Source organism: Carcharodon carcharias, chromosome 5 (genome assembly GCF_017639515.1).
Source record: "Carcharodon carcharias isolate sCarCar2 chromosome 5, sCarCar2.pri, whole genome shotgun sequence".
NCBI classification, from domain to species: domain Eukaryota; kingdom Metazoa; phylum Chordata; class Chondrichthyes; order Lamniformes; family Lamnidae; genus Carcharodon; species Carcharodon carcharias.
The window spans coordinates 159,395,592-159,411,501 of record NC_054471.1 but is presented as its reverse complement, the minus strand read 5'-3'; the positions used below and the strand labels follow the sequence as shown (position 1 = coordinate 159,411,501).

General features: G+C 44.2%; 1 protein-coding gene across 11 annotated transcripts in view; it reads left to right on the top strand.

Annotated features, from left to right (window-relative positions):
* The first annotated feature begins 2,941 nt into the window (after nt 1–2,941).
* The window catches only part of LOC121278108 (E3 ubiquitin-protein ligase TRIM9), a 48,196-nt gene continuing 35,227 nt past the window's right edge, over nt 2,942–15,910 (top strand). For 8 of the 11 annotated variants that reach the window (XM_041188192.1, XM_041188190.1, XM_041188189.1 and 5 more), the window contains exons 1-3: nt 2,942–3,821; nt 9,018–9,113; nt 12,667–12,789. In XM_041188192.1, coding sequence (XP_041044126.1) covers nt 3,006–3,821; nt 9,018–9,113; nt 12,667–12,789 — 1,035 coding nt within the window. In that variant the 5' untranslated portion in view covers nt 2,942–3,005. The remainder of the gene's footprint in view (nt 3,822–9,017; nt 9,114–12,666; nt 12,790–15,910) is intronic. The other 3 variants (XM_041188193.1, XM_041188191.1, XM_041188185.1) reach the window with 2 other exon arrangements.

Below are 15,910 nucleotides of genomic sequence, written 5' to 3'. Positions count from 1 at the left end.
GTCTGCCAGCAAAATCAATCCATTTAGCATGGCCAAGTTAAATCATGGTACACAGCAACCCCACAGTCCAGCTCATAAAGCAACACAAGGGCAAAGAGACTCCAGGGCAAGGAAAGCAATACCAAAGCAAAACACAAGGTGGTGACAGACCATATCAGTGCTGTGGCATCAAAAGGCCTCAAAGGTGTGAGCAGTGTCCAGCTATCACTGTGCAGTGCTTTCACTGCAACCGTCTGTGACACTTTGGAAAGATGTGTAATTCCAAAACCTTGACATGTGCAGAAGATCCCAAATGAGTCCACACAAAGCAATCATCCAACAATGCTTCTTGGGAGAAGCTGAGGATCCCAAATTCACATTTTGGAATGCTGACATATCTGTAAATGGTCACCTCAGAAATTTCAAGTTAGATACAGGAGCCAGTGTGACAGTCCTGTCGGATCAGGAATCATAGCTAAAAGACTTCTGGCCACGGATGACAGGCACAGCACTATATGGTCCCGGAGGAATCCAACTACCGGTCATAGGCATGATTTAAGAGCTGCTCCAGTATGGTAACAAGCATATAATTAAAATTCCGAATGTCATCCGCAATAAACCATTTTCTATCCTGAGCAGAGATGCATGCCTGTGTTGCCTTCAACCTTCACAAAATGCTAGAAGCACTGTAGTCAACTACACTGAATTGGAGACTCCTGAGAGATCCACCAGTGCTGATGATCTTGGCTGGGACTTCAGTTCAGAACTATCCTCACTCTTTGCGGAGGCAGAAAATAGTTTTCTTTGGTCAGACTAGCCAAACCTCGAGATGAGCACAAACAACTTAAAATAGAAGATACAGAGGAGAAAGGGCAGCGGCTGAAGCTTGAGCCCAAACTTCAGAATCAAACAGCTGCTATCACAGAACCAGGAAAAACTACAGCAATAAAGCTGGAGCTTCAAACTCAAACGCACAACATGAAGTCAATCCTGGGGCAGGATAACAACCACCAACTCACCAAAGCAAAACTCAGGGAGCCACAAATGCACATAAAGAAACAGACTGCAGCATTAGAAACCAAACTGCAAGTTGAGGAACATAAGGGAGATAAACCTTCAACTTCCAGGAAGAACATGGCGGACGCCACAGAAATTAGAAAATCTGAATCCACTCTATGAATGAACGTTCCCTCCGGAAGGAGAAGGATAAACTCGTGGTATCCGACCAAGGAAGACAGATTGTCAACAAAGAAAAATACAACTCTAAGGAGTGCAAAAGCAAAGCATATGTTCACACTCAAATAATTTGCCCAGCCAGCGAAGCCCACATCCTGTGAATAAATTTTTAAAAAACCAAGTACTACAACTTTAACTCCAGACCAACAAAGTCAGCCCAAAGCAGTTGAGAGAACCACTCATCCAGACTGGAAAAGAACCAAATCTGAAAAAGTCATAAAGCCTCCAAATGATCTGAATCTGTAAAGTCAGAGACTTGGTGTGGGGGTGGGGGCAGGGGGGGGGGGTGTGGAAGAAGGGGTAGTATGTAAATATTATTGTAAATATATTTGGCTAAAGAATTGGGGGAGGAGTAGTATCAGGGTGTTTGGGACAGTAAAGGTTAATAAGAGACTGGAGAAACAGTACCGTCCACATTATGATATAGAGATAAAGGCAAAATACTGCGGATGCTGGAAATCTGAAACGGGAATAAAAAGTGCTGGAAAAACTCAGCAGGTTTGACAGCATCTGTGGAGAGAGAGATAACATTTCGAGTCCATATGGCTCTTCTTCGGATCTAAAGGGAGGTAGAGATGTGATGAAATATATACTGATTAAGGGGGTGGAACCAGTGAAGCTGGATAGAAGGCCAGCGATAGTTGGAGGCAAAGGAGAGATGGCAAAAGATGTCATAAGCAACAGGTCAAAGAGCAGTTAATGGTGGTGCTCCTGGCTAAATGAGATGATAATGGTGACATTAAGAAAGCAAAATGTGATAATGGGGGGCCCCCCACTACGGCCACCTATCACATTCCAGAGTGCTTACCCTGGTCCGGCCAGTGCAAACCCCATTTCCAATGACTGAAGTGCTGCAGCAATATCAGGAACTCCAAAGGCTGTAGATTGTAAATGTCTTAGACTGTTAGGTTTAATTCTTGATTATTTTCTGTACGATTTTAGCTTTGTAACAATGTTAACTTGTGAATTCATTGTTAAAACTTGGTGAGACTTCGGAGCGAAGCGGCACAAGCTCACCTCTTCCAGCCATTTGGACTGCAGCCCCGACTCCAGATTCAGGTTGCATTTACACCGGGATTGACACAGACATCGAACTTTTAATCCGATTCCGACACTTTGGCTGCAGCAGCAAAATAAACCGCTTTGGTATTCATGATAAACGAGAATTGCAAACAGAAAGAATTAGTACAAAAAAATGTATTATTGGAATGTGTTTATTCTGGTACAATGAATCCTCGCCAGGGCCAGTGGGACTACATGTCCCAAATAGCACCTCGTCGGCCCCATCGCCTACACATGCGCGTTGTGCGCGGCGGTACGGTCCCTCCGTAGGGAGGGGAGGGGGGGAGCGATGAAGGAAGTGTGCGCATGTGCAGTGAACGGCGAAGCTTGTTAGGGGGGTAGGGGGGTGGTGTAGGGTAGGGGGTTGTACATGAGCAGTGGGCCGCGGCACTGTCAACCCAAAACAAAAACAGAATTACCTGGAAAAACTCAGCAGGTCTGGCAGCATCGGCGGAGAAGAAAAGAGTTGACGTTTCGAGTCCTCATGACCCTCAACCCCCTCGGGAAGAGAGTACACATGCGCAGTGAGCGGCGGCGCTGTTTTTCTCTCTCTCCCCGCCCCCCCGGAAGGAGTGCATATGCTCAGTGAGCGGCGGCGCAGTCCCGCCCTCCGGGGGCGGGCGTGCACATGCGCAGTGAGCGGCGGCGCTGTCCCTCGCTTGGTGCTGACCGGCGGCTCCGAGCCGCGCGTCCCGCCCGTTTGCCTTCACACCGTCCCCCGCCTCTGCATGGCTGACATGGAAGAGGAGCTCAAGTGCCCGGTCTGTGGCTCATTCTACCGAGACCCTATCATCCTGCCGTGCTCGCACAATGTTTGTCTGCCCTGTGCCCGCACCATCCTGGTGCAGACCCCCGAGGCCGAGCCACCATCGCCCCAGGCCCGGGCCCGGACCTCGGCCTCGGACTACGACTACCTGGAGTTGGACAAGATGAGCGTGTACAGCGAGGCGGACAGCGGCTATGGCTCGTACACGGGCTTCGCGCCGGCCACCCTCAGCCAGAAGTCGCCCAACGGCGTGCGGGTGTTCCCGCCGGCCCCGCTCCCGGCCCCGCTCCGCCACTCCAGCCTGACCTGCCCTCAGTGTCACCGCAGCGCGCTGCTGGAGGAGCGGGGGCTCCGCGGCTTCGCCCGGAACCGCCTGCTGGAGGCCATCGTGGGCCGCTACCAGCAGAGCCGCACTGAGGCTGCCAAGTGCCAGCTGTGTGAGCGGGGCCCGCAGGAGGCGGCCGTCCTGTGCGAGCAGTGCGACGTCTTCTACTGCGAGCCGTGCCAGCGGCGGTGCCACCCGGCCCGCGGACCCCTGGCCAAACACCGGCTTGTCCCGCCCAGTCAGGCCCGCGGGGCCGCCGCCCCCGCAGCCCCCGCCGCCGCCAAGAAACAGCTGCCGCCTCGCAAGATCTCCACCTGCACCGAGCACGAACTGGAGAACCACAGCATGTACTGCGCCAGCTGTAAGATCCCCGTGTGTTACCAGTGCCTGGAGGAAGGGAAACACGGCAAGCACGAAGTCAAGGCATTGGGAGCCATGTGGAAACAACACAAGGTAAGGAGCTTCTACTCACTTGGAGGGGAGAGATGCTGAGGGATGAGCCTCGGCTTCAACATAAGGAAGGGTGAACAGCAAAAGACCATTTCCACTGAGGAGGTTACAAACATATTTACACCCAAAAGATGTTTAGGATGTAGTTAATAAAGTGATTCATGGAATCAGACTGTTGTTAACCAGAGTCCATTTATCATTCCCTGACAGCAGCCAGGATTTAGGGCCGAATGTAGCCGCTTTTGGAAGCGGTATCTAGCTTGGAAACTGTTGGATATCCTAAAGCCCATAAGCCAAGTTTGAAAGTGGACTCCTTCTATCAGAACCGGCATTTCTTTATCAGTAGCTCAATGGGAAATGAAGAAAATATATTCAGAAGCATCTTTCCATACATGAAGAAGTGCTGACTTATTACCTCCCTGCCCAATTCTTGATTAGAATCAATGTAACTGTACAATTTTACACTGTTCAATCAACAATATCCTTGGCTCTGGTGGATTTAGCAAGCCATCTTCCACTTCTGTAATTAATCTGTCAATCGACTTGTTGAGAACATTGGATCACGTTACGCTGACAGCGTCAAGATGTAGTTCAGATGGATTTCTTGTATTCTGCCCTAGGATGGAAATCAATTCTTGTCTGACACAAGATTCTCAAGCCACCTACTAGGGAAGAAATTGCCATTGCTTTCCTCAGATCACCTTCTAGGTGGATTGCAATCATGGCTAAAGAGCCTCAGCTACTCTTTATGAGGAGGGGACTAGCACCTATCAACGCAAGTACCCTCTGTTGGAATTAATCCAAATTTAGAGTCAACACTCAGGTCTTCACTCACTAGGGCTGGCTGGAGGGGAGCCCAAACCCGTCACCTTCTAACTCAACCGTGGGAATATTCTCACTGTGCCAATGGTCATTTGTCTAGATATGAGTACGTGACTGGATGTCAACCCAGTGTTTAGGGGCCATATTCTCGGGCTGTCAGAAGTGGGACGCTTTATCTCCTAACTTCGAGTGGAAATATTACCATGAATCCAAAGGCTCAGTCCCTGTAGTTTAGGATCATTCGGTAAAATGAATAACGCCTGCAGAAAGATCAAGAGTGAATCCATATTCAGCTACTCGATAGTTGTCCCGTCTGTCCAGCGGATCGTTTACTTGCTTTGCACTGAGGCTTGACAGTGTCCCTGAGCCAATCATGCTGCCCGTTCTCAAGCCAGCTGATTTATCAGGTGTACTTAACAGTAGTTCACTTGTCCTTTGCCCATTCATCCTGAATAGGTTTCCATCCACACTGGGGAAGGTTTGGGGCGAGAGGGAAATAATAAATTGAAACACAATATAAAAGAGGTGTGGTTAACTTTCAATGACTTTTGAGGACGTAGGTAGGTTAGTCCAAGAGGTGACTAATGAAAATTCCTTTAAAATGTTATTTTCCTTGAATCATCTCAAACAAAATATGTCTGGTCCAGCCCTGACACAAATAACTTTGCATTTGAGGTTTTTACCCCTTTTGATCTAGATCTTGGTTTAGTTGTAGCTAAACAGACAATGTCTGTTTTTGTGGAATTTGATTTGTTCCAGCATAGTTTTCTGGATTGATAACAATAAAAGCCTGGAGATGCTGAGCAAAAGCTGGTTAAGAATATTGATGTTCTGCCCTGAGGGGAAATAAATTAGCTATTAAAACTGTTGCACAATAGTTTTGAGATGATGGGGAGTCCATATTCCCAGATGGCCCACACCTTAGTATTGGAATGCTTTTCATTCATTGTGATCAGGAGGAGGTGTAGCTAAACAGACAATGCCGTTGTCGTTGCTCCCACAATAAAGTTAGGAATTGTATATTCAAGTTGGTAACTTTGGTGGTTCTTGACATGGAGCTGTCGGGTGCGGAACCCGGACATTTCACCTTCTGACTCAGAGGTGGGAATATTACACTGTGCCAATTGGCACTTGTTCTAACGTGACTACCCAGCTGGATGTCATCTCAATATTTGGGGACCACATTCTCATTTCCACCTACCAGGGCTGTTTGGAATAGTGTTTGAACCCTTCACCCTCTGACTCAGAGATGAGAATGCACAGAGAGCTGTGGGAGGGGTCAGTAGTCTAGCTTTCTTCTCTTTTGATTTTTCTAGGATAAAGGAACTTACATTTTATGTCTAGCATAGGCATAATGAGACATGATGGCATCTTGCAATCTAAGGTTAATATCAGTCTGTTTATTAATGGGCTACAGTGGCTTTTTTTGTTATTGCCAATGTTAGAAGCAACGATGAAAAGTAGACACATTTCACTAGAAAATTGCTATCAGTTTATTCATATACTTAATCAACAAGTTTGTTGGTGTCGAATTGGCCATGTCAAACCAGTGTTTTTCAGTCACTTTCTGTAAAAAGTAGTGGAAAGCATATGGTGGCAAGTGTGAGATGACAGGATCCACTAAACGTAATGAGTGTTTATTGTTTCAGTCCCTGGACCACACTGTCATTTGACCAGGTATTGAACGCCAAAGGTGATCTCCAGATAGGAAGGGACGGGACACAGGATCCAGTGAAAGGAATGATTAGTGATGCTGATTCTGAAAGAATATGTAATGCAGAACCAAAATTTGTAATAGCCTCTGAAAGCTCTTAATCCCAGTTATTGACATCATTAAGATATTTATCCTGAACTGCCCCCAATGGATTTGTAGTATTTGCTTAAGATAGAAGTATAGAATTCTTCAGTGCAGAAAGGAGGCTTATTGCAGTCCACCATTTCACTGAAAGAGATATTGATTTATTCCCAATTCCTTGTCTATTCTCAGTACCTTTTAAACGTTTTTAAGATGGAATACTCACCAGTCAGCTGGATGGGTGCAGGCACAACAGCACTTGAAAAGTTCAACATAATCAAGGACAGAGCTGTTTGTTCAATTGGCACCCTATCATTGTAGTCAGTATCCACCCTCTCCTCCACTGGTGCATTGTGGCCGCAATATGTACCATCTTCCACATGCCCTGCAGCAACTCTTTGAGTTGACAGCGTCTGTCAGCACCTTAAACTCTACCGCCAAGGAGGAGAAGAGCAGCAATGTAATGAAAACAGCATTGCTCATACATGTTTTCTCCAATTGCACATCATCTTTCAAAAGATGTGACTCAATAGACAAGCTATTTAGCTGCAAGGCTTTCAAGTTATTTTCGCCAACCACCTACATATCTGTCACCATGCACTGCAGCTCAACTGGTAAAATGGTTGAGGTGGTTTATTGTTAGTCTGATCATTTGATCTAATACGAAGTCACAGAACCTTACACTGCTTAGAAACTAAGCAAATCAGAAATCCAGCTTTTAACAGATTTTTGCTATACTGGGTACTTAATATAAAGGATTAATGGTTTTATTTTAATTAGCATATTAAAGCAGGAATCTGTTGCACTTAAATTATGAGAGGAAGTGAAATTAGCATCTATATGGTGCCTCATCATATCCTCAGGGTAGCATAATCCACTTCACAGTTGTTGAATTATATTTGAAATGCAGTCACTGTTATCTAGATAAATTCAGCAGCCAATTTGTGTACGATACACACAACATTACAACTCAGAAACTTGCCATTTGGTCTAACTTCGTCCATGTTGAGATTTATCCTCCACCTAAGCAAATTGTTCTAATCACAATTCTACTTTCTGTTCCTATATACATTCAACCCATTTGTGAAGAAATTTTTATTTCTAAATCTCTTGCATTTAATCGTGTATCTCTGAGGCCTCATTGACCTTTTGACTACTGAAAACAGTTTGCTTCTTTCTATCTTGTCACATCCTGCCTAATTTTACTATGGAAGGCATGGTGAGGGGGTTATCTTACAAGGAAAGGTTGGACGGGTTGGCCCTGTATCCACTGGAGTTTAGAAGAATGAGAGGTGATCTATGAAACATATAAGCTCCTGAGGGAACTTGACAGGGTGAATGCTGAAAGGATGTTTCCTCTTGTGGGAGAGACTAGAACTAGGAGGCACAGATTAAAATTAAGGGGCCTCCCATTTAAGACAGAGGTGAGGAGAAATTATTTCTCTCAGAGACTTGAGTCTGCGGAACTCTTCCTCAGAGAGCAGTGGAGGCAGGGTCATTGAATATATGTAAGGCTAAGTTGGATAGATTCTTGAATGACAAGGAAGGAAACCACAATCAGATCAACCATGGTCTTAGTGAATGGCGGAGCAGGCTGAACGGGCTAAATGATCTACTCCTGCTCCTGATTCATATGTTTGTATTAGCACCTATTATATTGTTCTGTAATTTGAGATATTCTAATGAAGAAAGCCCCAACTTTTCATGTGTTTCTTCATAATTGTTTTTCCTCATACTAGGCAGCATCCTGGTGAATCAGTGTTGCACCTTCTCTAAAGCCTCAAAATCCTTCTTGTAATGTGAAGCTCAATACTGCACACAGCATTCTAATTGATGTCTTAAAGTTTTATATAGGCCCATCACTACCTGTTGAGATAAAACATAGAATTCTGTTTTTTCTTAGCTACCTTATCAACTTCATGTCTTTCTTTAATATTCTGTGCACCTGCACCCCAAGTCTCTGTGCTCTTCCATGGCATCCTGCCTACTCCCATATAGATGATTATTTCTCCTGTTTCTTGTTACCAGAATACATCCCCTCACACTACCTGATATTGCTCCAAGTTTCCTTTGGTTTTCTAACCAAATAACGATACCATCTATTTTGTTACCATCTGCAAATTTTCACATCACTCCCTCTAGGCCTGTCTCCAAGCTTGCATAAACAGTAAATGAGATGAATGGCCATTTAATCTGTTTTTGACTTTAGTTTAGGAATGCTGGCAAGTAAACAGGAGAACAGCCTGTTCTTCTTTGAACACGGCCATGGGCTTCTTTAGTCTAGCTGAACATATGAGGTGTTTGATGTCTCATCCAAAAGTTGACACCCCTGACAATGCAGTACTCTCCTGGTTTTTCAGTGAAGTGTGAGCCACACATTGTGTTCTTAAGCACTGGCGGGGACGTGCGGGGTGCTGAAACTGTAGGCTTCGGATTCAGGAGGAGAGTCTTATTAGCAGAGGCAGCCTGACGCTTCCATCTATAACTTGAAGGTGAGATTAAAAAGTGAAGACTTGTGACTGTGAAAGGTGTAAATGGGAATCTGTTAACTTAATGCAAATCTTTATGTTCCTCATCTGTAGGCCCAGCTGTCTCAAGCATTAAATGGTGTGTCTGACAAAGCGAAGGAGGCCAAAGAGTTTTTAGTGCATTTGAAAAACATGGTACAACTAATTCAGGTAAGTTGGCTGTAAGATTTGTGGCATCCCATGCATGGTCTCTTTGTGAAACTAGAATTTTTTGTAGGAAGAAAGTGGTGAAATACTTGTGTTTTCATTCACTGAGTTTTGATTGCCCACTTTCCACAATCTTGAAAATTGCTGCTTCCTTTCAGGGAAGATGTGGCTGCAAATAAACAGGTTGGATAACAGGGATGGGTAATGAATGAAATGCTCACATCACTGAATTACAGTTCCTGTCTGTTGCCATTAGTATGTAATTTCTGATTCTGGCAGTATCTCTATATGGACTCCCTAATGCTAATTGGCCTAGATAAATACCAGATCTACAGTGGTGTAGACTAAGAAGCTGTTTCTGAACAGTGTTAATTTGATTCAAGGAGCTGCAGTAAAGTCAAAAGGGGCAGCGGATCTATTTCTTTCTTTGATGGGTTGGTAGTAGTAGAGGTATAGTTGGAGAAAGGAGTGCTATGAAGAGTCAAGTAGGATAGCAAAAATAAAAGTTTAAAGCGTTTTATTAAAATAAAACAATCCAGATTTGTAGGCAAAGGTACTGTAACCGTGAGCCACTGGTGAAATGAACCTGGACAGAAACACACTTTCAACCACAATAAAGTACTGAAAATTATTTTACAGTGTAACTTCATTTATTGCTGGATCTGCAATCTTTTAATTCAAATTCTTTAAGTAGAACCACTTTTATTTTTTTTCTTACCATATCAGTTATATTGGACTGGATTTTACCCTTCCCCGCTGGTGTGTTTGTAGCTGAGGGCTCGTAAAATTCAACGTGTGGCCTTCCCGCCTGCCCCTTACCTGTCACCCATTTACTGGGAACAATGGGGGTATCAGGTGGTCCATGCAGCCTTAGTGCTATTTTACCCATGGCAGGGAAGGACCACACTGCATAGGTAGCCCGGTAACTTTTACTAAGCAAGCTGGTGTCGGGCAAAGTTGGGGGGTGGGGAATCCCCCTTTGTGGGCCCCCAGTACCCAACGGGAGCACTCATCCCTTCCCCCGGGTGGGGCAGGGGGTTGGGGAGAGGGGGTGGTGGGATGTGGGGAGGTGGCTGGGGGGAAGAAAAGATGGGGAGTTGAGGACGGTGGGGGCAGTGGGGATTAGTGGGGAGCAGGGTGTGGGGGGGTAGGGGTAGCAAATTGGAGGGAGGGGGAAGAGTTGGGGGGAGAGAGAGAGCAGGTGGAAGGTGGGGGGAGGGTGGGGCAGGGGTTGAAAGGAGGTGGGGTAGGTGTTGGGGGGCAGGGGAGGGGAGGGTGGGGGGTGAGGGGAGGGGTGGTGTGGGGAGGGGGGTGTGGGGGTTGGGGGGAGCGAGGGTGAGGGGAGAGGGCGCGGGGGTTGGGGAGAGGGGGGGCGTGGGTTGGGGAGGCGGCAGGTGTGGGGGGCGGGGTTTGGGGGTCTTGGGTGGAGTGGGATGGGGTGGTTGGGGGAGGATGGGGCTGGGGGGAGGGGGGGGCAGAGGTGGGGGGTGGCGGGGAGGGATGCGCACAGGGAACGAGGCACTCTCCTAAGATCATCAGCTGTATCTTAAACTGTAGGTATCTAACTTACGTTTCCATTAATGTAATTCTTCAGTAAATTTGTTTTTTTTTTAAACATAATTTTAGCTCCCTTGTCTGCCCAGCTATATTGCCTACCCCACTGCCAATGTCTTTTTAGTTTGCTGTACAAGGGGCCTTTGTGATTTTCCCTTCTTTGCTGAGCACTTCTACCTTCAATTCTGCTCAGATTAGACCCTAAGGCCGGGATTTTCCAGCCCCGTTGCGGGCGGGACCTGCCGCGGGCAAGATGGTGCTCCAGCCAGAAGTCCATTGACCTGTGGTGGGACCAGAAGATCCCAGCGGCGGGCGGGTGCAGAAAATCCCACCCTTCAATGGGACCTGTGCAGAGGTCATGACTTATGTAGAGGACTTATACCTTCTTCCATCGCTATCTGCAGCATTAAATGTTGAATTGTATTCTAGTGTTGGAAATATTTCACTAACCCTAATTTAAAAGTTTTTTTTAATCTAAATAATACGCAATTCAAACAGTGGATTTAAAAAAGTTTCTAAACCATATTTATAGTAAAATCTTAAATGATGCAATTTTGATTGTAATTTGTTAATGGAGTTGTTTGCAAAACTAAAATATTTTGTGTTGTACTTACTAATAGTTTTCCAATACAATCAATGGTAGAAATCAGGCTGTTTTTGTTTGACACATGGGCCTAGATTTTTGTTCCTGAGTCAGATGGGCAGAGACGGGGGAATTCTGGCTCTGTGAAACCTAAGTTTCAAAATGGCTGCCCGGACATTGGATTTTTGGTCATGGGGTGCAGTTTTAAAATAAATAATAAAACATGAAACAACACTCCAGCCGTCACCCTTCAAACCCCCCCCACCCCCACACACTCCTTATGCCCCAACCATACCAACCCATGCTGCCTCATGCCCTCATCTATGGCCCCTCATATCCCCCCCCATCAAAATGAGATAAAATAAAGTTTTATAAATTAAAGTTCTAGGTGACTGTTGCAAACTTCACTATATTGAAAAAAACATTTTCAATCATAAAGAAAATCACTACATTTACAGTCCCTCAGCTAAATAAAGCCTTTTTACAACAAACATTTCATTCAAGTGCACAACCCCTTATGACAACAGGCATTTACAATCATGTTTAACCAATTTATTGGAGTTCTTTGAAGAAGTAATATATGCTGTGGATAACGGGTGGATGTACTGTATTTAGATTTCCAAAAAGCATTTGATAAGGTGCCACATCAAAGGTTGCTGTGAAAAATAAAAGCTCATGGTGTAGGGGGTAACATATGGGAGCGGATAGAAGATTGCCTGGTTAGCAGGAAACAGAGGGTAGCCATAAATGGGTCTTTTTCTGGTTGGCAAGATGTAATGAGCGGTGTACCACAGGGATCAGTGCTGGGGTCTCAATTTTTTTATAATTGAGATAATTTACTTGGATGAAGGTACTGAAGGTACAGTTGCTAAATTTGCTGATGACACAAAGATAGGTAGGATAGTAAGATATGAAGAGGGCACAAGGGGGCTACAAAGGTATCTAGATAGGTTAATTGAGTAAGTAAATAATGTAAAATATGTGAAAGTGAAATTATACCTACTTTTTTTAACAATTCCAAAGGGCACCTGCCCTACCTTAAAGGGCACCTGATTCCCCCCACCCCAACCCAAAGGTGTCCCAGGACCAGCTCCAAAGGGGTAACCTACCTCTCCAAGGGAGTACCCTGGCTATCCAAATGAATCCACAAAGTTTATAAGTTTATACCTGCTCTTACCAGGTCTAATATGCACACTTTGGTTTTCACACTCCAAGGCTACCAAAATTCCATTTCAGTGGAGGCAACTGATGACTTAAATGGCATGCGTGAAATGTGCTCTGCTGCTTATTCCCATTCCTGCGAAAATGGGAAGTGCTGTGTTCAGGGACTTACGATTATGTGAGAAGCCCTGTATCGTAGCTAAAATCTGGGCCATGATATTTCTAACCCTCACTGTAGTTCTATTTGTTCTTTTGTAGGAGAATGGTGTGGAGGTTGAAGCTTGCCTTGTGGCACAATGTGATGCACTTGTTGATGCATTAAATCGCCAAAAAGCAAAATTGCTTACTAGAGTTACCAAGGAGCGTGAATTTAAATTAAAGGTGAGTTCTGGATAAAATGGTGATTGTAGCATTGATGCCACTTGTTGTGAAATAATAGATATATACAGCACAAAAAGAAGCCATTCAACCCATCATGCCTGTTTGCTCTTTGAAAAAGGTATCCAGTTAGACACGTTTTGCTGCTTTTTCCCCACAGCACTGCAAATTTTTCCTTTCCAAATAATTATTCAATTCTCTTTTGAAAGTTACTGATGAATCTGTTCACCACCCTTCCAGGTCATAACGCTTTGTTGCATTCAAAAAAACTTCTCCTCATCTCGCTCCTGGTTATTTTGTCAATTATATTAAATCTATTCCTCCGGTTACTGACCCTCCTGTCAGTTTCTCTCAATTTCCTCCATCAAAATCCTTCATAATTTGAAAATATATATTCAATCTCCCCTTAACGTTCTCTGCTCTGGGAGAACAATCCCAGCTTCTCCCTCCACGTAACTGAAGTCTCTCATTCCTGGTATCAGTCTAGTAAATCTCTTCCTCCTTCAATGTTTGGCATTAAAACCTTGAATTTCATTTGCAATAGTTGTAGTTATAAAATGAAGAATAACGTGGGGTTTACTTGAAAATGTTCAAAGTTTACATTATATTGTGCTTTACGAGTTAAATATTTGAATATTAATTTGGGTGATATGGTCAAATAGAAATCATTTCAATCAAAATTATAGAAAATATAGAACTAAACATGTGATATTCCATTTATGTATTGAATGTGAGGCAGAATAATTGTAAAGATTGTAACTATTTAAGGGGCACTGATTAAAAAGCTATGGTCTTGAGAGAGCTGAGGAGAACTAAACAGCATGCTCTTGACAGGTGTAGAAACCCTTCTGTGGCACACCAGAGCGAGATACTGTGAGCAAGGCCACAAACTGGATGTACATTCTTCTGTTCCTTATAGCCAAGTATTGCATCAATTCCAAAAGAAGATAGAAAAGACCAACCATTAATTTAAATTAATGGTCAAATTAAACAAAATAATTATAAGATGGTTGCTATAAATCCAGTAAGGAATTCCAAAGAAACATCTTTACCCAGAGAGTAGTGAGAATGTGGGACTCACTGTCATGAGGAGGAGTTGAGGCAAATAACATAAATGGATTTAAGAGGGGGTAGATAAACACATCAGGGAGAATGAAATTGAGGGATATGTTGATGGATAAAAGCAAAATACTGTGGGTGCTAGAAATCTGAAACAAAAACAGTAAAATGCTAGAAAAACCCAGTAGGTCTAACAGCCTCTGTGGAGAGAAAGACAGAGTTATCGTTTTGAATCTGTATGACTCTTCTTCAGAGCTCCTCCTGTCTCATGGAATATTGTCTAGAGGTATTAAAAGACAACGATCCCAGTGGATTCCTACAGGTATGTAGTGTGCATCTGTTTATAATTATATGGCAGAAAATCCTCCTTTCAGCAATCAATATTTAAGTGGAGCGGCCTTTTAGAAATATGTTAACAAGAACAAATTAGATGAAGAAAGGTGGGTGGAGGTTCATATGAAGGATAAGCATTGGCATGGACCTGTTGGCCAAATGGTCTGTTTCTGTACTGTAAATACTTCGTAATACAGTCTTCTATGTTTCTCTACATACCAGTTGGGTTTTTATGACAATCCAACAACTTCATGATTAATTTACTGATACCAGCTCTTTATTCCACATGTTTTAAAACTGAGTTCAAATTATAATGCTGTTATGGTGGAACTTGACCTTTCAGTCTCTGGATTGTTAGCCCAGACCTCCGGATTACCAGTGCAGTAACACAGCCACTGCAATACGTATTCCTAGTTTTATACATCCATACAAACATATGTTTGTGTGAATGTTAAGGGGAAACAAGACACAAAAGCAAGATCCTTTTTTTCGTACAGCGCACTACATCCCATTGCTTCACTGTGAGCAGCATTGCAGTCTTGGTTCTGCAGGGAGTGTGTCCAACACATTTATAATGTTAGAACTAAAAAGGAATAAGAAATATGGTGAAATATAAGCTGTTTAAGGGGGATGGATAGGTGGAGCTGGATAGAGGGCCAGCTCCATCTATCCAGCTCCACCTGTCCCACCCCCCTTAAACAGCCCATATTTCACCACATTTCTTATTCCTCTTTAGTTCTGATGAAGAGTCATATGGACTTGAAACGTTAACTCTGTCTTCCTTTCCACAGATGCTGTCAGACCTGAGTCTTTCCAGCAACTTTTCTTTTTGTTTCAGATTTCCAGCATCTGCAGTATTTTGCTTTTATTTTGCTTTTACGTTTATAACATTACCATCACTGGATCCCCCACTATTAACATCCTGGGGGTTACCATTGACCATAAACTGAACTGAACTAGTCATATAAATACTGTGGCTACAGGAGCAGGTCAGAAGCTAGGAATCCTGCGATGAGTAAACCTCCTCCTGACTCCCCAAAACCTGTCCACATCTACAAGGCACAAGTCAGGAGTGTGATGGAATACTGCCAACTTGCCTGGATGAGTGCAGCTCCCACAACATACAAGGAGCTTGAAATGGTCCAGGACAAAGTAGCCCGCTTGATTGGCAACACATCCACAACATTCACTCCCTCCACCATCGACGCACAGTAGCAGCAGTGTGTACCATCTACAAAATGCATTGCAAGAATTCACCAAGGCTCTTTCGACAGCACCTTCCAAACCCACGACCACCACTATCTAGAAGGACAAGGGCAGCAGATAGCTGGGAACACTGCCACCTGGAAGTTCCCCTCCAAGTCACTCATCATCCTGACTTTGAAGTATATTGCTGTTCGTTCACTGGCGCTGAGTCAAAATCCTGGAACTCCTTCCTAACAGCACAGTGGGGTGTACACACACCACATGGACTGCAGTGGTTGAAGAAGGCAGTTCACCACAATCTTCTCATGGCAACTAGGGATGGGCAATAAATGCTGTCCTAGCCAGCAAAGTCCACATCCCATGAATGATCAAAAAAAAAATTCTCCCATAGACCTGAGTGAATACTAAATGTTGCAAACGAGATCTATATGACAGAGGTGTTCACACAGCTGACATGGTTTCATGCACATGCTTTTGTTCTTTCACTCCCCAAGTAAATACTGAGAAATGGATCTGTCTGCACAAG